General features: G+C 37.4%; 2 protein-coding genes across 6 annotated transcripts in view; both read left to right on the top strand.

Moving 5' to 3' along the window:
- The window catches only part of LOC106870071 (zinc finger protein 28), a 20,176-nt gene extending 4,717 nt beyond the window's left edge, over nt 1–15,459 (top strand). For all 5 annotated transcript variants that reach the window (XM_014916042.2, XM_014916041.2, XM_052972950.1 and 2 more), the window contains exons 2-3: nt 6,069–6,122; nt 6,940–15,459. In XM_014916042.2, coding sequence (XP_014771528.1) covers nt 7,121–10,207 — 3,087 coding nt within the window. In that variant the 5' untranslated portion in view covers nt 6,069–6,122; nt 6,940–7,120 and the 3' untranslated portion in view covers nt 10,208–15,459. The remainder of the gene's footprint in view (nt 1–6,068; nt 6,123–6,939) is intronic.
- A 5,083-nt stretch (nt 15,460–20,542) lies between these two features.
- The window catches only part of LOC106870090 (zinc finger protein 658B), a 58,582-nt gene continuing 54,749 nt past the window's right edge, over nt 20,543–24,375 (top strand). The window contains exon 1 of the mRNA XM_052973001.1: nt 20,543–21,021. The gene's annotated coding sequence lies outside the window, so the exon portion shown is untranslated. The remainder of the gene's footprint in view (nt 21,022–24,375) is intronic.

Genomic DNA, 24,375 nt, shown 5'->3' with positions numbered 1-24,375 from the left:
GATGTGTGTGTGTGTGTATATTGATGTATGTGTGTGTATATATATTGATATGTGTGTGTACATATATTGATATGTGTGTATATATATATTGATATGTATGTGTATAAATATATTGATGTGTGTGTGTGTATGTATATATTGATGTGTGTGTATGTGTATATATATTGATGTGTGTGTATGTGTATATATATTGATGTGTGTGTGTGTATGTGTATATATATATTGGTATGTCTGTGTGTATATATATATTGACGTGTGTGTGTATATATTGATATGTCTCTGTGTATATATATATATATATATATTGATGATGTGTGTGTGTGTTTAAATATGCTGCCGATATATATGGCTACATGCGACAGATGGTTGTCTGGATATTTAATTCCTACTCGTCCATTCTTTCTTTCTGTCCGTCTTCCTGTCTTTCTTTTTATCTTAATATGTATTTGTACAGCGTGCACCGCGGATGTATATTTCTCTCCGCGTGCCTATGTGTCTATTATATGCATAATATGTAGATTTATACAACTGCATGTTTGGTCAGTCGGCCGTCGTTAGTGGTCTCTGTCTGAACGTATATACACTGGTCGCTGTGTCTTTACACACGTAAGCACACACACACATATACACACTCAAGTGCTTTATCTGTGCACTTAAATGTGTATTTCTATCTTGGTGTGTCTGCCTCGTGAATGTATGTGTATGTGTGTCGTATTTGTGCACAAGCTTTCTGACTCTCCCCTCCCCCACCATCCACACACACACACACACACACATTTTCGATATTAGTATGATTGGTATTTTAAAGGTAAATTGAAGCCGCAAGTAAAATTCACTGAAGATAGGATTCGATGTGCATGTTGAAGTTCAAATGTTTCGTTATACCAAAAATGCAGAGTGATTGGGACTTCTAAGTTTCAACTGTGATGGCTTGTCAGACTAACTTGTTATAGTTGGAAATATGAGGTCAAAGTCACTCTGTTATTATGATGATGATGATAATATTTCTGCTGAAAGCACAAGGCTTGGAATTTGAGGAGAGGGGGATAGCTGATTACATTGACCTCAATGTTTCACTGGTACTTGATTTATTGACCCCAAAAGGATGAAAGACAAAGTGAACCTCAGCAGAATTTGAACTCAGAATGTAAAGATGATGAAATGCCGCTAAGCATTTCACCTGACATGCTAACGACCCTGCCACCTCACCGCCTTAATAATAAGGGTTTCAAATTTTGGCACAACACCGTCAATTTCGAGGGAGGAGGTTAATTACTCACTTCACCCTCTCCCTCCCCCCAGTGCTTGACTGGTTTTTATTTTATCAACCCTGAAAGGATGAGAAGCAAAGTTAACCTTGGTGGAATCTGAACTCAGAATGTAAAGATGGATGAAATACTGCTAAGAATTTTGTCCAGCGTGCTAATGACTCTGCCAGCTTTCTACTAATGGCACATGGCATGAAATTTGCAGGGAGGGGTTATGTTGATTACATTGACCCCAGTTTTCAACTAGTACTTATTTTATTGACCCTGAAAGGATGCAAGGCAAAATTGACCCCAGTGGCATTTGAACGAACATAAAGTCAGGTGAAATGCCAGGAAGCCTTTTGCCCGGCGTGCTAACAATTCTGCCAGTTTGCTGCCAAATAATAATAAGAATGGTTTCAAATTTTGCCTCAAGGGCAGCAGTTTTGGGGGAGGGGATGTGTCGATTACATCGACCCCAGTGTTCAACTGGTAATTATTTTATCAACCCCGAAAGGATATACGGCAAAGTCAACCTCAGCGGAATTTGAACTCAGATCGGAGTGACGGGCAAAATACCGCTAAGCATTTCGTCCAGCGTGCTAATGATTCTGCCAGCTTACCATATAATAATAATAATTCCTTAATGCAGTCCCAGGCAATGGCTCTTATGGCTTCTGACCTTAAATAAAGAGTCTTCTTTAATCATTTTACCATTGGAGAAAATTGGAAGGAGTCCTTTCTGTGATATGGACACATATTTATCTAAGTTTGTGTTTTCCTCACGCTTCACCAGCTCTGATCAACAACTGCTCTAAACTGCTCCCCAGACCGTCACAGAATAGCTGCCTTGTATCATTGTTGGCAATAATCTTTTCATGTCAAATTCTTGATCACTGTGTCTCCAGACCCACGCTCGACCACTGTCAGAAAATAAAGCAAACCTGGACTCATCAGAAAATATGATAGTGTCCCAAAATGCTAGTGACCTCTCCACCATCTCACTGACTCAATCTTTTCTCCACTTGATATTGGCTGGTTGAAGAGGTGGCTTCCTTCTTGCTGTTCTGCCATAGTAGCCAATTTTGCAGAGATACCTGGCAGCTGTTCTCAGACTGACATCAACTTGTTCTGCTACGTCAGAGGCCTTGCAATGAGGATTATCCTCTTAACAAAACAAAGAGTCCTGTCAGAGGGCTCTGATCAACCTGGGTGAGGTGATGTGGACACCTTCCCCTCTCTGGTGAATTGCACAATCACCCTATTAACTGTAGAAAGTGGGGTCCCAAGGTTTTCTGTGATTTTACGCTAAGTCCACCTTCAGATTGACCTACAATGCGACCTCTTTGAAATTTGGACAGTTCCAAGGCTTCTTTTGTACGTGGCATGATTAAACAGTCACATATAGAACCTGAAACATAAAAATGTCAATAAAAAACATAAACCTTTTCAAGTTAAAATAAACATAAAACAATGTTTTATGGGGTATCTACTTCTGTCATGTCTGTGTATGTGTGTGTGTGTGTGTGTATATATATCATGTATAAAAATATATTCTATACTCAAGCATTATTCCACAACTAATGGAGAAGTAGGCCATAACTTTTTTATTTATTGACATAGGTTAAGTTGCACATATTGGCAGAGTAACTCTTCCTCCAGACAAATGTACCCCTCCTCCTCCTCCTTCCTACAAGTGATGCATTTATCCTGTTGAACTCAAGCCTTAAAACCTTTTTGTAAAAATTTAGGTGTGCACTGGTTGTTCCTATTTCTTCCAATTTTACTTTGTGTCATCAAATATTGTCCCTGAAAACTGTCCTTCATTGGGCCGAACAAGGGGAAGGTGAATGGTGCCAGATCCAAACTATATGGTGGATAGGGAACCAGTGACCGGTTTAATTTTGTTGATTGCCTGATTTATTGCCAAAGATAAGTGTGGTCACACATTGTCAAAATGAATGTGGGACTGATTACAGCTTCATGTTCAACCTCTTCCTCTTAATGGTTTCTTTAAGCTTCTTGAGTGTCCCAGTATCCTGCTCGTTGTTCATGGTACAGCCACATTCCAGGAAATCAAGGAGAATAATGTCTTTGTCATTCCCCAAACAGCCACCATTACCTCATCTGCCAATCCCTGGCTCTTGAACTTCTTAGGTCTTGGATGAAAGGTATGACACCATTCCATAAACTAGGTCTCTGGTTCTGGATCATAAAGATAAACCCACATTTCATCTCCTTTCAGCAGATCATGAAAAACATGCATTGAAACAGAGTTAAATGAAATAAATTACCATGTTATTACAACGAAAATAGATCTCAAATAACACCAGTATAGCTGTTTGTGAGATGCTAAGCAAAATCTTTGCCAAAATAACTTATTAAAGTGGTATGGCATGACATTCAAATATCTTGTAGAGGCAGCCATTATTGTTTTTTGTTTTTTGCTTTGTTTTTCAGATGTAAGTTTTATTGTTAATATATTTTGCAGTTTTGCAAGGCAGAGAGCTGGCAGAATCATTAACATGACGGACAGAATGTTTAGTGACATTTTATCCATTTTTTATGTTCTAATTTCAAATTCTGCTGAGGTCAACTTTGCCTTTCTTCCTTTCGAGGTCGATAAAACAAATACTAGTTGGACACTGAGGTCGATGTAATCGACTTAGCCCCTTCTTCGAAATCGCTGGCCTTGTGCCAAAATGTGAAACCAATATATTTTATAGTTTTATTTACAACCATCAAATACTGTAACATCATGGGAGACTGTTATAGATTTCTCGTGGACAACTATAATGCAATCTGTTTTATGTGTGAAAGAAAAAATACTAACAATACGTAAATGTTATTATGTTAAAACTGAGTAAACAACTTTTTGGACAGAGATCTCTTGTTATTTCAGAATGATTTTGTTTTTTTGTCAGATGTTAATTTATTTCATTTCACTTGATTTTGTTTAAGATGCTCTGCCACTTTTGTACCAGAGGTCGAGGACATTTTCAAAGTCAACATTTTCAGCAAGATCACCTTTGTATATTTAGATCTATTTTTTATATCCATAAATCCTTAATCACTTACATCCCTGGTCCTTTAAAACTTTTATATCCATAAAGCTATTACAGAAAACTAAATCTCCTCCACATACTTCCTTCTGCTCTACTACTTTCTATTATTGTAATTTATCTTGTTTTAGCTTATCTTATTTAATTTCATCTTTCTCCTTTATCTTTCCTAACCTCTCACTAATGACTTTACCCTGTTATTTAGTATATATAAATCACAGTATGTGTGTGTATATATTTACTAACACATACATTTCTACATTTCTCAACCAATTTTCACCAAACTTTACACATGCATTACTTTTGTGCCAAGGATGGTCATGTACTATAACATTTTGCCCAGAGCTTCTGCATAAATGGACAAACCGGGAAAAACAGTGATTTACATGGGTTTTTTTCTCTCATTTGTTGTATGTACATAGTTTTGTTTTGTATGTTAGGTCTTCCATACTTTTTAAATCTAAATGATCCTATATTGACATTAGAAAATATTTTTTAGGGGTTTTCACATTTTTTAAATTTATTTATTTATATGTTGTAATTGCGTATTATTACTTTCTATATTTTATTATATGTGTATTGGTGTGTATTGTTTGAGGGTTTTGGTTAGAGAATATTATAAAAGTGAAAGGATTTTGTCTATTTATTTATTTCAACTCCAGATATAAAGATATATATATATATATATATATATATATATATATTACATATGGTGCCATGGAGCTGTTTGTATGTGTGTGTGTGATGGGATAAACAGAATATGTTAGTTTGTATCAAAAATGGCCAAAACCTTTGCTAATCTCCCTACTTTATGCAGACGTTTGTAGCAAATTTACTTTATGTAAATTTCCATTAAAAGGCAAATCAAATGTAGCCAGAAGCCTGAGATGAAAATAGGAATTCTCTTTAGCCACAACCTGTAATATTTTGTGACTGAGAGGTTTGCAAGTTGATTAATATTTATAAGGTATGGATAATAAAATATTTACATGATGACAATTGAGAAATCCAGTTGCAATTATAAAACTTCGTTATTTAACTCAATTTCTTGTTAAGCCAATCAGAATCTGCCAATATTCTTTTGCTTAATCTCATTTGGAGAAGCAAATTCCTCAGCAACTGTGATTGGATTTATTTTGTCTGTCCATCCTTTGTGATACAAAATTGTAGCCACCGGAGAATTTAATCTTTCTGATGTCATTCTAAACCAAAGACATGACTTTACTCATTTTACAAGAGAAAGTAGTTTGTTCAGCTGTGGCCAATGTTACAGGAATTATCAGGAACTGTTTACATTGCCATTGGCTATTTCTTCATTCAAATAGTCTATCTACAATATCTACCAAATGCCAGATCTCTTTCTTATATAAATTTCTGATGCTGGCTGTTGAGCCATTACAGAATTAATGTCCATGTCAGCAGATCTTTCTTTAACCCTTTCGCACATCAAATTTCTCTATCAAATGTAATGCTTATCTATCCACATTGATTTCAATTAGTCATGTGGTTAGTATGTAGCTTTGAGATTTCAATGATGTGATTGTTAATTTTTAGAATAATATTGTAGGGTAGTATAAGTTGAAAAGTCTAAAAACAAGGCACACACACACACACACACAATTTTAATTTGAGTGACAAATATATTATCTATTTTTATTCTCTCTTTGTAATCATTTTATATTTGATAAAGAAAACATTATTATTTTCTTTATATATTTATTTATATGTTTGTTTATATATATGTTTTAATTAATTGCAGCATTTGTCACAGCAGGAATACAATCATGAGGAACTTGTATTGGAAACTAGACAGGTAAGTGCTTCCCTTTTAGTGTTAGTGAGGCAATGGAGCCTGAAGATGGTCTGTTTTGGTGAACAATGAATAGGAATGGTTCACAGAATGGGAGAAAGGATTTTTCTGTGAGAAAGGGAAGCCTTCAGTTTCTGGCAGAACCATGGTGGTGATTGTGGTAGTAGTGAAGTGGTGGATATATAGACTGTGAGTAGTGAGAGAGAATTGTTATGTCAGTGAAGAATAGGAGAGAAGAATGGGGAGGTAATTGAAGGAAGCAAGTTTTAGGTGGGGGAGTAACAGGAAAAATATGCACACAAGCCTAGATGCTTGTGTGTATATATGTATGTATATTTATCATCATGTTCACTTTCCCATCTTTCCCTTACTTGCTTAGGCCAGATAAAATTCCCATACTTTCATGGTTAACGCAGATTTTCTGTGACTGGATGCCCTTCCTGTTGCTAACCCTCGTGTTTCCAAAACTGGTTATACTTTCCCATGGTTGGACATTTCTTCATGAAAGATTGGAAACCAGGGGCACCAGTTGTGTGTCAGTGACACTCATATACAAGTATCATGAGATGTTAACACACACACACACATACACACAATGGGCCTTCAGTTTCTGCTTACTAAATTCAATCACAAAGCTTCCAACAGGATCCAGTGAACTGGAGGATCACATCGTGCTCCAATATCTGATTCAATATGTGTAACCATGTGGGGGGAAAGGGTCAAGAAGTGTGATCCCTCAGATTTTGGTGTTTATTTTAACCAACAATTACAGTTTTCTATTCTTCTAATATTTCTGACTCTTTCTTTCTTCCTATTTTAGATTCCAAATTGCAAACTGTGAAATAAAAACCAGTTGGAGGTATTTGAATTCTGGTAAATTATTCTTTACAAAGTTTTGAAGAAAAGTAAAGCAAGGCACAGCCAATCGAAACAGTGAAATAGCTTCACTTCTTACAGCTCAGTTTGTTGTCTTAAGCTGATGTTTCACTGCTGATGTTAACATGGAACAGTATACAGACAATAAAACTTTGTGTTCAAAGATTTGTGGACAAGACTGTCCCCAAAGACACAATTTACAGATGCAGAAATTTTCAAACCTGATGGAGAAGCCAACATTTCCAATTGATATTTATGGCAGACCTAGTTTACCAATCACTGGCCTTCCATACACAGTTGATAACACAGCATTTTATACCAATATGTATTTGAAAGAATTTGCCCAAAGATCTTCCTTACATTTGCCCCATCTTGTTGAAAAAGCTTTCCATTCAAATTTGTACTCAAAAGAACTTGCCCAAAGACATTCGTATTTGTCTCAAAGAATGTCCTCTGGCCTTGAGAAAACTGTGCAGAACAATGACCTATATTCCAAAGATCTTTCTATGAGATACTCTAAATCTCAGCATCACAAATCTCGTTCCACAACAAGTAGCAAAATGTCTCAAAGTGATGCTTATCCTAAAGATTACTCTCAACGGCTTCCAACATCCAGAAGTCAAGACAGCACCAACAAAATCTACCAAAATAGCAGTTACAAAGAAGATGTGTCCAACAACTTGGAGCAACAGTCTTCAATATCTCCAGAAAATACCAAAGATTCATCTCAGATTAACTATTCTAAAGAGACCATACAAAGGTACACATATCCCATATTGAAGCAAATTTCATACAAATCATCCCATCGCAGACAAAACAGGGACTATTCCCAGAGTATGAAGACCTCTAAATTTTATTCTAACACAGAAAGCACCATTGACAATAAACATTACAACAAAGATCTCTTACATAATATTGTTAAAGACAGTATTTCTAGTAACCGGTATGACAGTAAAGATTTGTCTACTAGCAATCACCATTATACTTCCAAGTCTCAGATAAGTCAAGCACATCAAGCCAACGACAAAAATATTTACCCCAAAGACTACAGCAACCCACCAATATCTGTTCATAGCAGCTTTGTACGGGACAAAAACTTACCCAGCTGGTATCATTTCATGCCAAATAAACACACTCAAACATTTCAATCCAGCATTTACAATAAACAAATGGCCGACAGTTCTGATTATCAAAATGCTCCATTGGATGTGTCAAAGAAATCAATGCTCAATAATGTTGGTTCCAATGATCTGTCATCTGAAACAGTGTACCATTCCACTCCTGTGGTGTCTTCTATTTCTAATGCAGTGGTTAAGGATAAAGAACTCGATCTGGTTAGCAATAAGAAAGAGGATTATCCTGTGGGTTACCACCAAGAGCCTGTCGGTCCGGTGCTTATAGATTTGGATAAGAAATCAATTGATTTACTCAAAACTTCTACTGAGGGGGAGGAATTTCTCCCAGAATCTTTGAATCCACCAATGCAGTTGTCTCTGGAAAATAATTCCAACCATGATGAAAAACCATCTCTCAGTACCATGAACAGTTATAATGACTGTTCACTTGCAAATTCTTCATTCCTAGAAACTTCTGATTTACAAGATGATTTTAAAAAAGACAAACCATTTCAATTGAGCCTCAATGATAATTATTCTCCCCACATGTCAAATAGTCATGACTCTAACTTTGACTCCAAATGCAATGGTTCCGCAGCGAAAAGCTTCCAGTGTAAGATCTGCCTGAAGCAGTTTGCTCAGCGCTATTACTTACAAATCCATCACCGGATACACACAGGAGAGAAGCCGTTCCACTGCGATCTCTGTCCAAAACAATTTGTACGGAAAGATTCTCTACAAATCCACAGACGCTCCCACACTGGTGAAAGACCATTTCAGTGTGATATTTGTCTGAAACATTTTGCACAAAAACATTATTTACTGATCCATGAAAAAACTCACAGCAATGAAAAGCCATTCAAATGTGATATATGCTTCAAACATTTTGCTCAGAGACATTACTTGCAGGTCCATCAAAAGACACACACTGGCCAGAAACATTATGAATGTGATATCTGTAAAGAACAGTTTACCCATAAAGATTACCTTCAAATTCACAGGCGTAGTCACACAGGTGAGAAACCATTTCAATGTGACATGTGTATTCAGAAGTTTTCTCGTAAAGATACGTTAGTTATTCACAGACGTATTCACACAGGTGAAAAGCCATTCGAGTGTAATTTTTGTCACAAGATGTTTGCACAGAGAAGTAAATTGCACATCCATAAACGAACACACATTCGCAAGAAATCGCATCAGTGTAACGTGTGTCAGAAACAGTTTGCTCAGCGTTATTATCTGCACATCCACATGCAGTCACACTCAGACGAGAAACCATTCAAATGTAATTATTGCCAGAAGCCATTTGCACAGAAATATTACCTTCATATTCATCAACGGGTTCATACTGGAGAGAAACCATTCAGCTGTGAAGTCTGCCTGAAACGTTTCGCTCGTAGAGATACTCTTCAGGTTCACAAGCGAACGCACACAGGTGAAAAACCATTCCAATGTGAGATCTGTAACCAACTGTTTGCCCAGAAAGACAAACTTCAAATTCACAAGCGTACACACTCGGGCGAAAAGCCATTTTGTTGTGATTATTGTAACAGGCAATTTTCACAGCGAAATACATTGCAGCTTCATCTTCGAATTCATACTGGAGAAAAGCCTTTCAAATGTGAAATCTGCCATAAGAACTTTGCTCAGCGGAATTATTTAGTGATTCACAGGCGAACACATACTGGAGAGAAACCATTCCATTGCGAAAAATGTGGTCAGAAATTTGCTCGCCAGGACACCCTGCAGATACACTTGCGTACTCACATGGGGATACACCCTGTCCCCTGTGAAATCTGTGGTAGGAAGTTTATAAATATGGAGAAGCTGCAAATTCATAAAGATTCAGTTCATGATAACGGCGGTAGTGACAATGGTAATGGGAATGAGAACAATAGTGAAACAAGGGAGAAAGAATTGACCATGTTATGCGATGTTTCTCCAAAGACTGAAGAATATGTCTTACAGGAAGGTGGAGATATTGTGTCAGCTGAGACGGCAGGGACAGAAGAAGAAGAAGCAGAGGAAGGAGACAAGGCTGAGAAACCTATCCATGAATTTCCATCAGTCACTAACTACCTGTGGCACACTATTTAATCGTGTATCCCCCTCTTCACAATCACAAACTTACCTGTGATGCAGTAATTAGCATGTGTTGTGTCCTCTCTTCACATTTTCTACTGCTACGATTGTAGCCTCTGCTCTTCAGAGTTGACTGATCTTGTGCTACCCCTACTCAGGCAATTCTGACTTGTTTGTCTCCCCGTCCTTTGTCCCCTCCCCCTCCCACATGGCATCCCTCTGGAATCCTCTCCATGTCAATGTTTTACCGACAACTGTCATCTTGCAACTTTTCAAGAGCCACATTAAGCACATTTATTTCACTGGTGTCAGTGAGCCTGTGAAGGCCTTGAACACAACCCTACCCGCTTCCTTCAGACCAAATTCCCGCCCCTCCCCCAACTCTCTAACTCTCATCACAGTTATAAGGCTACTTGAAGCATAGCCATCTCACTGTGTCGCCAGCCATAACTGTCTTCAAATACGTTCTTGTTATTGTTTTTGCTAACCATCACTGATATAGGCTGGGTCAAATCTATGGTACACTGATGTATCTTATATATATATGTATATATTATATATATACACACACACACATAAACTCATACATGTATATATAGACATGCATATATTCGTACATTTATAATTACATACATACACATATACACACATATATGCATGCACAATATATACACATATTCATGCACACATATGAACATAAGTAAACATATATACATATATAGACAAAAACCTACACATATTCATACATAGGCAAACATACATGCAAATACAAGCATATACAGGATGCACATATACTATACACACATATAAACACTGGCAAACATGTGCATAGATACACATATACAGACTTGTTTCCTTTTTACAATAGTGTAGAAATGGCCTGGAATTTGGCTACTATTTCTAGCAGGTTGAGTCAGTGAGTAAAGGCTCCCTGTAATGTCAAATGTGGTTTTGAAACTGAGGGTAAACATGGAATCTCTGCAATGCTGAACCATCCACCTTCCTGTAGTTGTTATTATTGTTATTGTTTAACTCTTCTAATTGAGCAGACATTCGATAAAAGGCGTTCCAGCCATAACCATCCCTGTTAATTTTTTTGTATATCAGGGAAAGTCCTAACACATTCTTCCTTATTTTAGATGGTAGGGTGTAATTTCAGAGAGATTCGGCTGTCATTTTTAGCATTTCAGTTGACCACATTCCCCCTGTTACCATTATGGTCATATAAGCACACTTCTTCCACCCCCTATTTCCTTCATATTTCTGGGGAGTGACTGAACATTTGTACCCTAAATGTACCCTTCTACCAGATATACTGGGCTAACAATATTAATGTGAGCTACTACTACTTTAGATCTAACACAGTGTGTGTGTGTTTACACATATATATATATGGAAGTATGTACTGAAGAACATATTTTATATATATATATATGCTTGTGTATGTGTGTATATGTATATACAGGGTGTCCCCAAATGAAGGCAACCAGCTTTTTTCAGTTTTGTCAAAGTCATTCTGGTGATTTACTGTCTGATCGATGCCAAATTTCTTTTCATCAGTGCAGACCAGGCTGGGCAGCATGCCTTCAGCAATCTGACGCAGGAGAAGACGACTTCGTTCCAGTCTCATGGCTTTATAAACTTACATGAGCTCATGATGGCAGATCATCTTGTGTATATATATATATATATATATATATATATATATATATATGTCTGTATGTATATGTATATAAATGTGTATATGTATGTGTGTGTATATATATATATATATATATATACTACACTCTCTGAGTGGTTGGCGTTAGGAAGGGCATCCAGCTGTAGAAACTCTGCCAAATCAGACTGGAGCCTGGTGTTGCCATCCGGTTTCACCAGTCCTCAGTCAAATCGTCCAACCCATGCTAGCATGGAAAGCGGACGTTAAACGATGATGATGATGATGATGTATATGTATGCTTAAAAATATATATGTATGTATGTGTATATATATGTATATATATAGATGTGTGTGTGTGTGTGTATATATACACGTGTCTTTAGGGTAATGGAAGGGTCCTTAAACCTGTATGCAGCCCTGTCCTTTAGATGCTGCTGATGTTGTTTAATGGTCTGGCAAGGGCCAATAAAGCAGATCACCACTGTGTCTTCTCGATATAACAATCAAAAGAGAAAGAGCTTGAAAAGATGCCGCAAGGCATCTTGCCCAATTTCCCAACATTTCTGCCAATCCACCACCCTGGACTGCTATTCTAATTAGTGATCTTAAAACAATCCTCAGCAGGAGTTGAATTCAGATTGTAGTTGGAACAAATCTTCCAAGGCATTCCATCCGATGCTCAAATGGATATAACAATTCACTGACTTATATATATTGCAAGTGGAAGATAAACTGATAGGGCATGGTTTTCATTTTCTCAATCACACTCTTCTCCCATTTGTTATGCATCATTACACCCTTTCGCTGTTCTTTATTCTCCCAGACTGTCTTCTTCTCTCACTGTTTATCACTTGTTGTGTTTGCATTATTATAACCTTGGAAATAAACAAATGTCTTCTGTAATAGACAAAATTAATTTTCAGGTGATTAGTCTAGAGTAACGCATGGATGTAAATAGAAAAGTTACGTGTATATTTTTCTTATCAACTGATATAGTATGAGTGTTTACTTTTTTATTTAAAAATATGTGGAGTATCCTGAATGCTTTGGAAGGAGTTTTAGGAAAACTTAATTAATTAACAAAACTGAAGAAATAATATAAGAGAGGATAAAATGGAGTTTTTAAAATATAGTTATTCTGATTTTTGTTGTTAATTTAATTAATATAGATTGATTGATCCAGATTATAATTATTACCTGTAACATCTGCTGAATAAAAAAAAGAAATAGCACAGATTTACTCTTATTGTGCAAAATATAAAAATTATATGACTTAGTAAAATCATATGTATATTAAATTTTACATGTTATAGTATGTGTTTGTGTGTATATGTGTTTGTGTGTGCATCTTCTTTTTTTACATCTTTCCTCCATCCATTTCCTCTTTTTTTTATTCTCCCACACGGTTTTTTTCTCTCAGTTTCTCCTTTGCCTCTTTGTCTTTTAACCTAGCCTCACTCACTCCTTGCAGTAGAGGAGGGGGAGAATTTAAAGGAAAGAAAGGATTTGTAGCTAGTTTCCTTTTTAGTTAGTAGTAAAAAGCAAAGTGACAAATGTGTAAGATCCAACACAACAACTTATATATAAACTCCCTTGACCTTCATCAGTGATCTAGTAATACATTAAGAGGTTATGGGACTCTTGTTTTATGCATATACATTTGTAGCCATGTTTGTAAACATTTGTTTTGCATTTAGTCTTTTAACAGATGTATATATGAGTCTATGTATGTGGCATGTGTATGGGTCTGTATTTGGATTTATGTATGCCGTGTAATTTGTTGACCTCACACTTTGTTAGATTTTTCTCACTTTCTCTCTTATCAATTCTCTCAATTCCCCACCCCCAATCCTTTGAAAGACTTCATGCACATCCATTCTCTAAGACACTTCTTCTTTCATTATTATCTCCTACTCGTTCTTCACCTTCGTGGCTGTACATTATAGACATTGTCAATTCATTTCCGGTGACACACACACACACATTTATCTAGAGATTATCGTTAGTCTCTTTCTCTAAAGACTGGCTCTTTGGATTCTCTTGTTTTGTAGTCGAGTCTCATAGAGTTAAGACAAAACTGTTTTTATTATATTTAAAACCAGAATATGAAAAAGTCACCGTAAATAAGAGACGTCAACCATCTCAGCTGGCCCATAGATACACAAGCTTAACCCTTTCGTTACCGTATTTCTGTTGAGATGCTCTGTGTTTCTTTCAATTAATTTTAAATATAACAAAGAATTTAGTAAAATAACTTAGTTATCATTCAGCTAGTGTTAGGAACATAAATTGTGACTAAGGTTTGGTGGATGCGTCACCTCATTTTCATTCAAAACTTATGAAAACAAGACATTTGTACTCAGAGCCAGAGCCGGTTTCAGCCGGGTTAAATACATCTTTCTATAATGATATAGAAATAGACACACATACATTACCAATAGATTTTAATGTTTGTCTGTCTCTGTCTTTCTTTCTTTCTCTCTATGTGTGTTTGAGTGTGTGTAAATATATATATATTGTGTATTGTGTATCATTATCTTTGTTGACAGACTTCTGATCTGTCCCAGTGAGTTGGTTCCCTATCAAAGGATGAAAACGGATCATAGATCTTTCACCAACAAAGATAGTAATAAATTGCATTGACTCTATTAACTAGTATTGAGTCCTTTTACTCATTTTATTGTCTCTATTATTCTAACAACCAATCATATCTTAACACACACACACACACACACACATTCAGATTGTGTATATTGTTATAAACTGTAAATCTCCACACTCCTCAACCTACAAATGTTAATGTAGGTTTAGTTTGAAAGGCTTTTTTTTTGAACTCTAGTACTGCTGGTTCAATCCTTACTGGCAGCAGCTGCTGTTACAGATTTCATCTCTCTGGTGTCTGTTAGTGAGATGAAGCTGAGTTGTTGTAGAAACTTTCCCCTGAGTTAGTCCATCACCCTGGCTAAACAAAAGCACAAGCAAACAGTTGGTATCCCACCATGGGACTGGCTTGTAATGATATAACTATATAAACCGTTGTTTTTAGTCCTGCCTCATCACAGATCTTCACTGTAAATGGAATTAATTTTTTTTTTTTAAAGATTTTCTTAGCACTGCTGTGTTGTCTGAAGACTGAGTATTTGGATTCACTCAGTGTCATTTATCCTGGCAATAACACCTGTTAATTCTTTCTCCATTTCCTTCCTTTTTTGATGAGGTCTTCTCTTAACGACAGGTAGACCTCAAGGGAGGGAAAGGTAAGAATATGTAAAATAATTTTTTTAAAACATTTAATGTCAGAATCTGTAAAAGTCTGAGGTGAATAAATAAAAGAGTGAGAAAAAGTATCAACAGAACATCATCGCTAAAGAGAATGAATTTTAAAAAAATCAAACTGGAAAAAAAAACCTAAATAAATGAAGAATAAAATAAAATTTAAAAATGATTAAGACAACTAAATCTATAAACATTGGAAGTAAATGTAAAGAGAAACAGAAAACTGTTTGATGTAAAACTTGTATTGATCTTCAACTGATTGTTGCAAATAAATCTCTTGTTCAGCTCTTTGGTTTCATTGTTACAGCTGGTCGTGTTTGCTGTCAAACTACATCATTCTGGATTTGTTATTATTTACCCCAACTCAACCTTGATCAACAGGGCTGGATTGAGGCCCTAGGCACTTGAAAGATTTTGGTACCCCTCCCCCCCAATATTTATGTTATTCAAAATATAAACAATAATAAACCATAATATGAATTTATATTTTTCATAATGAAACAAAACTAAGAGTAAGATAGAAAATAATGTTCATTTTTGTATACTTTTATTTCATTTATATTTGAAATGTTTTTTAATTGCAAAGTCTTTGATCAGATCCACACTCTGACATACCATGAACACTTCAAAATTATATTTCCAATCAGATAAACCATTTTGAATATTATTTTAACAAGTTTTAAATGATTTCTTTTTTGTTATAAATCATTTACCATTCCTGTGGCACCCCACTTCCCTCAGTGCCCCCTAGCGCTGTTGATCAAGATGTGTAGTTGCAGCCATGATCATTCTGTCTTCTTTTCAGATACAGAGGATCGAAGATGTGCTCTTCATTTTTATAAGACTGTAGTGTGTGATAGGAAGTTCATTTGGCTGTTATTACCTATTTATCGGGTATTCTGAATGTTTTTGAATTCAGTGGGAGACTGGAGATCAAGGAGAAACTTGCTGATGCACCTCGCATAGAAATAAAATAACTGATGCACCTTGTCATCATCATCGTTATTTAACATCTGCTTTCCATGCTGGCATGGGTTGGACGGTTTGACAGGGCTGGCAAGCCAGAAGGCTGCACCAGGCTCCAATCTGATCTGGCAAAGTTTCTACAGTTGGATGCCCTTCCTAACGCCAACCACTCCGAGAGTGTAGTGGATGCTTTTTATGTGCCACCGGCACAAGGGCCAGTCAGGTGGTACTAGCATCGACCACACTGGAATGGTGCTTTTCATGTGCCACTGGCATGGGACCAGTCAGGCTGCATTGGCATCAACCACGCTCGAATGGTGCTTTGTACATGCCTGGGTTTCTATTACTGATAGGTGAAATAAACAGCTGAGATGCTTTGCCCCACACAAAACCTGCAGGTGCTACTCAAGAGGCTTTGCAAGCTCTTGTAAATCTATTGCAATGCTAGAAATCTTTTCATGTCAGCTGCTATCTCTAGGTTCCTAGCATTTTGCCCCTTATCCTGTGTGCTTCACCTGAATGGTGCAGGAAGGACTAAGCTAGTCTTCATCTACAGAAGGATTCCACTTGAGGTCTGCTTCAATTAATAATATCCGGTAAAAGATTATGTTTTATTATGAAAAATATAGGAACAGCTACAGAAAACTATTTTTCAAACTCTATGTCTAACAAAATTATTATGAATGGCAGTTTTCATGATTCTCAAGCAGATGTGTTGCTGGGCTTTGTATTTTTTTCATAGCTCCCATGGGTACTGAGATAATCTACTATAATAATACTCTTGTATATTTCTGTGAGAGTTAGAGGTTGGCAGAAACGGCTGTAAGGAACTGATCTTTTGCTCTTTTCTGTAACGTGTGTGTAACATAGTGCTTTGGAATAAATAGACACACTGGAATGTCTACTGGATGATGTATGTCGTTTTGTATCCTCCCCATTTTCTTATTTGCTATATATATATATACATTGATATATCACAAATAGAATCTATAAGTGGAACAGTAAAAATATGCAAGACTTTTCTCAAGTTTAAAATGCGACATTGTTTTCATTATCTACATTCCAACAATGCAGCTTCGTGTCTTTGTTAGAAATCAACTCTTTCCTTAAAGGAGGAATTTAAATAATGAAAAACAGAGAAGAACCACACACATGCATGCAAACATAAACTTTAGACTATTTCTATCCATAATACATCTTCAAGTTGACTTTATATTTATTTCTAAATGTGTATTGTTAGATTGAAGCGAATTGTGAAGATTATATCATGGTATTCCTGCAAGAACTGAATATATTATAAAGAAAATTTACCATCTTTGGTGAATGTACAGTACTCTTCTAGCATGATCCTGTATGTGTGTGAAGGGTGTGGGTTGATAGGTGGCTGTATGTGTATGTACGTCCAGAAAATGTTTGTGTGTGTGTTATTGTTAAAGACCCATACTTATAAATGTGGAAATATGTGTATGTATGCTGTGGAAATGTGTGTGAAAAATATGTATACAGAATGCACACATGTTTGTAGGTAGAAAGAGGTGTGTGTGTGTGTGTAGAATATGAGAGTTTAATGGGAGGTATGTATCTGTGTGTGTGGAAGTAGTATAATTGTCAATTGGTAGAAAGTGGTGTGTTAGGGTTAGGGTTACATGTATCTGTGTGGAAAATGTAGACATGCCTGTTGGAGGAAGAAGGGTCGTGTGATTGTTGGTAGATACCGTGTGTGTATGTATGTATGTATATAAATGTGTGTGTTTATATATGTGTATGTGTGCGCATGTACTTTGGTAGACCTGATTGTGTAAATGTGCAGAGAAGTGGCTGACATGTTGATGGTGGGGGGGACATTGAATGTAACGGGATAAAAAGTGTGAGAGGGGGAAGAGTAGGGCATGGAGAGAGAGAAAGAGTGAGTGTAGAGAGGTAGGAGGAATATTGAGTAAGTGGTTGTGAGAAAGGAGTGACAGAGAGGGTAAGAGAGAGGGAGCAGGTTGAATAAAATAGGGGAGAGAGGAGAGGGAGAAGACGAATAGAGCTAGCAGTATGATAGAGAGGGAGATAGAGAAGGGAAAGAGAAAGGAGGGTGGGGATTAAGTAGAGAGAGAAAGATAGTAACTATGTGAGAAAGTGAAGGGAAGAAGTGAAGAAGGGAGGGAAAGACATAAAGAGTAAACGTGTAAGATGCAAGGTGGCGAAATAAGAAGGGGGAAAGTAAAAGGAGACAAAAAGAGGAGGAAGAGTAAAAAACCAGGGAGGGAGGAGGACAATAAGTCTCTCTTTCTCTCTCTCACCCTCTTACTCTCCCGATCTCTCCTTTTAATTTCTTTATGGCAACCTCTCCTCTCATCTATCTCCCTCCTTTTCTCTTATCCTCTTCCTCTCTCGTTAGATCTATAGAAGAAAAGAGGAAGACAGAGACGGAGATAAAAAGGAAGAGGAAGTAAAGCGAAAGAGTGTAGGGAATGTGTGAGTAGTAGTGGGAGGCTAAAAATGGAGTAAGTACGTCACGTCAACTGATGAGCTAGAAAGGAAAAGAGAGTAAAGAGAATCAAAATCCAAGAGGGCGGAGTCAGAGTGAGAGTAGTAGTGAAAGGGATATAGAAATAGTGAAAAAAGAACTTATAGACAGTAGGAGGAGGAAAAGCAAACAGCGTGTAATGTTAGCAGACGGTAACGTCTTATATATACAGAGAGAGAGGAGTGGAAGGAGGATAGATGAGTGAGGATAAGGAAAAGGGATTATGAGGAAGAGGAAGAGAATCAGAGAAAGTAGGAGGAAGTGGGGGAAAAGTGGTGAAGGCAAGAAAGTGTAAAAGGGAAACCGTTTTCGGGGGAAATGGGAGGAGAGAATTAGAGAGGTAGTGATGGAGAGAGGAGAGAGGAGAGGAAAATAATGAGAAGTAAGAGAGGTACTAAGAGAAGGAGGAAAAATTATTGGGAGGAGGAAGAGGAAAATCGGAAATGGAAAGAGAAAGGAGAGTAAGAAGGAAAAGGGTAAGAGAAAGAAGGCAAAAAGAAAGGATGAAGAAAACGAAAGTAGGGAGCAGAAGGGTTAGAGGAATAAAACCCCACCACTACCCCGTGGAGAAAAATAGAAAGGTAGAGAGTATGACAGAGAGTGAATTTAGAAATACAGAGAAAAGAATGGAAATAGAGAGTGAGAAAGCGAGAAGCTTGAACGACAGAGAGAAAAAGGAAGAGGGAAAAGAGAAAGAAGAAAAGAGAGAGAGAGTGCGTATGTGTACGTGTTTGTGACCAAGAGGGTGAGAAAGAGGAAGATGTAGAAAAGAAAGAAAATAGAAGATAGAGAGAAGGTGTCTGAATGAGAGTAAAAGGAAAAGGGAAAAAGAAAAACGAGAAGCGTTAGAGAGAGAGAGAGTAGAAGAAATAAAAAAAAGTGTAAGAGGGAGATAGTGGTGGTAGTTAGAGGTTTTAAACAGGAAGAGAGAAGTAAATGGAGGGAGGTGGAAAGGAAAGATGGAGGGTGAATATCTATTTACGCCCGACTTTAGTTTGTTTGTAATGCTTAGCTTGTGTGTTTCTATGTTTATTCTCATCCACGGTATAACTGCTTCAGTTTGTCTGCCTTCATTTGATGATGATAGTGTTGTTGTTGTTGTTGTTGCTGCTGCTGCCCCAGACATGAGCAATCGCTCACCAAACTTCTCCACCATCCTCCCCACCGGTTTCACCTCATCTGGGCCATCATCGCTGCTGCTGCCTCTGTTGCCGAGCAAGCAGCCTCCACCTCTACCGTACATACCTCACACCTTCACTCTCCTCTCTCTCTCTCTCTCTCATACTACATCCCCTCTCTCCACCTCTATGACTTTGTCTCTATCTATCTATATATCTATCTATCTATCTACCTGTCAGTCATCCCTCTCCTCCTCCTCCTCTTCTATAGCATACACACATGCACATATACACACATGTATAGTTTTTAGCCCCAGGTCACCCCGATCCAGTTAGTCTATGATCAAAGCTATTCCAACCACGACCATCCCGTCATTTTTTTTTGTGGAAGGGCAATTGGGACTATACATTATCTAATATGTCCATTCTTGCTTAAGACAATGGGGTAGGGGTGATTTGAGGGAGATTTGGCTGCTGTTTCTAACAGGTCGGTCGACCACGTAGAGGCTCCTTTGGTTCGATTTATGTACATGTGTGTGTATATGTATATATATATATATATATATATATATATATAGCTCCGACTTCCATAAAGATCTCTCCCTCCCCTCTTTATCTCTCTATTATCTGACTTCCTCTCCTCCACATACCTACTCCCCCTCACCACCTCTACGTGTCTATCTTTCTCTATCTCTCCCTTCCTCTCTTTATCTCTCTATTATCTAACTTTCTCTTCTTCACATTCCTCCCCGTTCCTTTACCGTCTCTATTTCTATCTATCTCTCCCTTCCCCTCTTTATTATCTAACTTTCTCTTATTCACCTTCCTCCCCCTTCTTTTACGGTCTCTATCTATCTATATGTCTATCTACTTCTCTGTCTGTTTGTCTGTCTCTCTCTATCTCTAACTATTACTCTGTCTCTATCTGCCTATCTACCGTCTCCTCCTCCTCCTCCTCCTGCTTCTTCATCGCCGCCGCCGTCGTCTCCGCCGCCGCCAGGTTTATCTTAAGATCTCCAGAGAAGACGTACAAAGCACTTTAGAGATGGAAGACGGACACACAGCAGCCGTCTGTGGAGATGTGTGAGAGTGTGTGAGTGAGTGTGTGTGTGTCTGCTGTCTGTGAGAGTGTGTGTGTGGAGATGACATGGAGACTTGCTGAGAATTGCTCCTGAATAAGCTGGCCGACCTCGGAGTGCTGTGTGAGTAGTGTGGTGGGGTGGCCTTGTCAGTGAAAGGTGCCAAGTTGGAGGCGGGGAACCACCAGGGACACTTCTGTTTTAGAGACGTGTGGGTAAGCAAGCTTTTCCACTTAGTATAATGTGTGTGCTGTGGATGTGTGTGTGTGTGTGTGGTGGGGCTCTGTATGTGTGTGTCATAGTGTGTGGTACTGCAAGTGTGAGTATGTGTCACTGTGTTTATGAGTGTGTGTGCGTGTGTCAGTGTTGGGCCTCCCTCTATGAATGTGTGTGTGTGTATATATATATATATATATTGTATATCTATATTTCCATTAGTGTGTGTGTACATACATATATATATATATGTGTGTGTCTGAGTCGTTTTGTTATCTTCAATGTATTTGTTTTTTTCTTGTTTTTAGTTCAATCTGTGCGCGATTTTGTTATGTATGTGTATATGTATGTATGTATGTGTATTTATGTGTGTATGTTGTGTCATGTGTACTTCATACTGACCCTTGCTCCTCCCCTCCCACCTCTTACAGTCAGACGCACACCCCTCACTCCCACCACTCGCTGTCTCCCGCTATCAGTATACACATATACATGTGTAATCTGTGTGTGTGTGTGTGTGTGTGTGATCTAAAAAACGTTTATATGTACGAATATTTACGCGTTACACATACATATGTAAACGATGTACGTCTAATGTCTGTGTAAATGTATGTGTGTGTGTGTGTGTGTGTGTGTGTGTGTGATGTTATCAGTTTACACGTCAATTCCAGCTTGTAATAGTCCCAGTGGCCTGTCCTGTCTGCAAATTCTCACTCCTCTGCTCCTCTATAAAGTACCCCTACAGCTAAACTCTTCACCAGATCACACACACCCTTCGTCTAACCACTGTCTGTCCCCTATGTGGTCGTGCGATCTACAGAAATAGTAGCTAAAGGCCCATCAAAATCACAACCTGCAGCCTTAAACAAGGACGGACAGATGCAGAATAATGGGATAATATAATCCTGTGTGTATATTAACCTGGAAATAATAGTGCATTTTCAGTACTGGAACGTTTTTGATAAGCTGTTGGCCGAAGGCCAAACAACAACAACAATAAACACATGCTAATGTTACTCACACACATGTATACATACACATGTACATATACACATACAGATATGTGTACACACAGTAACACGACACACCTAGACAGAAACAGGCCTTTAAATCACTTTATAAATTGTTCTCAGGCATTATACATCCGCAGATGTTATATATATATATATATATTGTATGCAAGACAAACGTATATACATACATGTGTGTGAGTGTGTGTATATGTATGTGTTTGTAAGTATAATGTGTTGATACAACCACTGTATATGTGAATGTAAGATATTTCATGCATATGTCAGCACTACATTTGCAGTGTTTATGTATCTGATATTATATGCTCTCATGTGTATGTGTCTATAATGATGAAAAAAAAAAGAAAAAAAGAAAGATTTAAACACTCATCGTTGCACTTGTAATAAGGGACTCAACATACGTTTAACACACACACACACACATGCATGTATAAGATATCTGTATGTATATGATATCCATTTTATATATATGTTTATATTGATATATATATATATATATATATATGAATATGATATTACAGATATCATATATGAAATATATTACATATATAACAATATATTTAATGTATTTTATATAATACAACATATATATGTAATGTATATCATAGAAGTAACTATATTTATGTGTGTATGTATATGTACTTATGTACGTATACATATATAAATATATATATATATATATATATAGATATGTATTTATGTAGTATACATACATACATACATATTTTCAATATATATATATATATATGTGTGTGTGTGTGTGTGTGTGTGTGTGTTCATCATCATCTAACGTACGCTTTGCACACTGGCATGGGTTGGACAGTTTGTTAGGGACTGCCATGCCAGAAGACTGCACCAAGTGTTACTGTCAGCTTTGTGTTGGGTGTCTCTTTATATGGCACCCAGTACTGGTGAGGTCACCAAATACCTTACAAGGCAAAGACTCCTCAGCTGAGAGAGGGAGTGATATTGGGGTGGGTGGCCGTGTGCAGGGGATGATGACAGGCTAGACTATGACAGAAAGACAGAAACAGGTGTCAGAGAGAATATGAGAGAGAAAATAGTCTGGATGTGCCTGAGTTTACCCTTAACATAGAAGGAGGCTAATGTTAGTGGATTGATACAGAGGATTGGACAGGGTGAGTTAGCTGGGAGTTATATATATATATTATATATATTATATATATGATATACAGGCTGTTTGGGCTAAATTTTACAGTTTGCATAAATGGAAAAGAAAACACAATATCTCATCTAAAAGTAAAAGCATGATAAAAAGAATTTAAAAAAACATCAACTAGATTATGGCTGGCTGATAACAGTTTACTTAAAGTAGCTGCCCTCAGCTTCTGCTATGTCTTCAAAATGGCTCCAGAACCTGGCGCATGCATTCCTCACTGTGTCCCTTGGAAGATCTTCAAACATCTCCTTGATCTTGACCACGAGTTTGGCCTGAGTGTTACAGGCAGAGCAGCTGGTATCTTTCCGAATCATGCTCCACACAAAGTAATCCATGGGATTATAATTGGGAAGAATTCAGAAGCTTGAAATTGGGGCTGGTGAAATTGTAGAAATTCTCCAAAAAACCATTTCTGACTCTTTCTGAAAGTATGGCACGGAACCGAATCCTACTGCCACACATATGGCATTCAAGCAGCAAGGTTCTCTTGTCACAGTTTGACGACTGTTTCCAGCAGCTTCAGATAACCCTCTCAATTGAGCCCAAGGCCCTATTCAAAGATGTGAGGATGAATTCCACCATGTGGACACAGAACACCTGCTGTGCCCCTTCCTTCTGACCACAGCTTCTTAGTCTTCATTGCAGCTGTCCATGTCACATCTTACAGCCTTCACAATGTTCATAGAACATTGAGTTTCAGTCATGACATCAGCACTTTCATATCAAGTGTGAATCATGTTGATACAGGTAACTCTTTCCCAATATTCAGATGGCTTCCAGTCCTCCATGTCATCTGTCTTTTACTCAACTACAGCTCTAATCTTTATGCTCTCCAATACCATTGACTGCTCACCAATACATCAAGCTTTTCCTGAAAAAAAGGAGATATAAAATATTTTCAAATTTAGCCCCAATACTCTGTGTATTGTATAATATTATATACATATGTTACATCATGCCGATGATGATCATCTTTTGATGCCCTTGTTGCATGGTGGGATGAGTTGAACCATCTCTTATTTTCAAAAGGAGTTGCTGTCATTAAGTGTGTGTGTTGTTGTTGGCTGAAGATTACAGCAGTATAAAACTTGTTGCAAAACAAAATCTCAATTTAAGTGCCAATAAAAGAACTTTATATATAT

This window comes from Octopus bimaculoides, chromosome 14 (genome assembly GCF_001194135.2).
Source record: "Octopus bimaculoides isolate UCB-OBI-ISO-001 chromosome 14, ASM119413v2, whole genome shotgun sequence".
Lineage (NCBI taxonomy): Eukaryota > Metazoa > Mollusca > Cephalopoda > Octopoda > Octopodidae > Octopus > Octopus bimaculoides.
The sequence above is the reverse complement of the archived record's forward strand: the minus strand, read 5'-3'. Positions and strand labels throughout refer to the sequence as shown.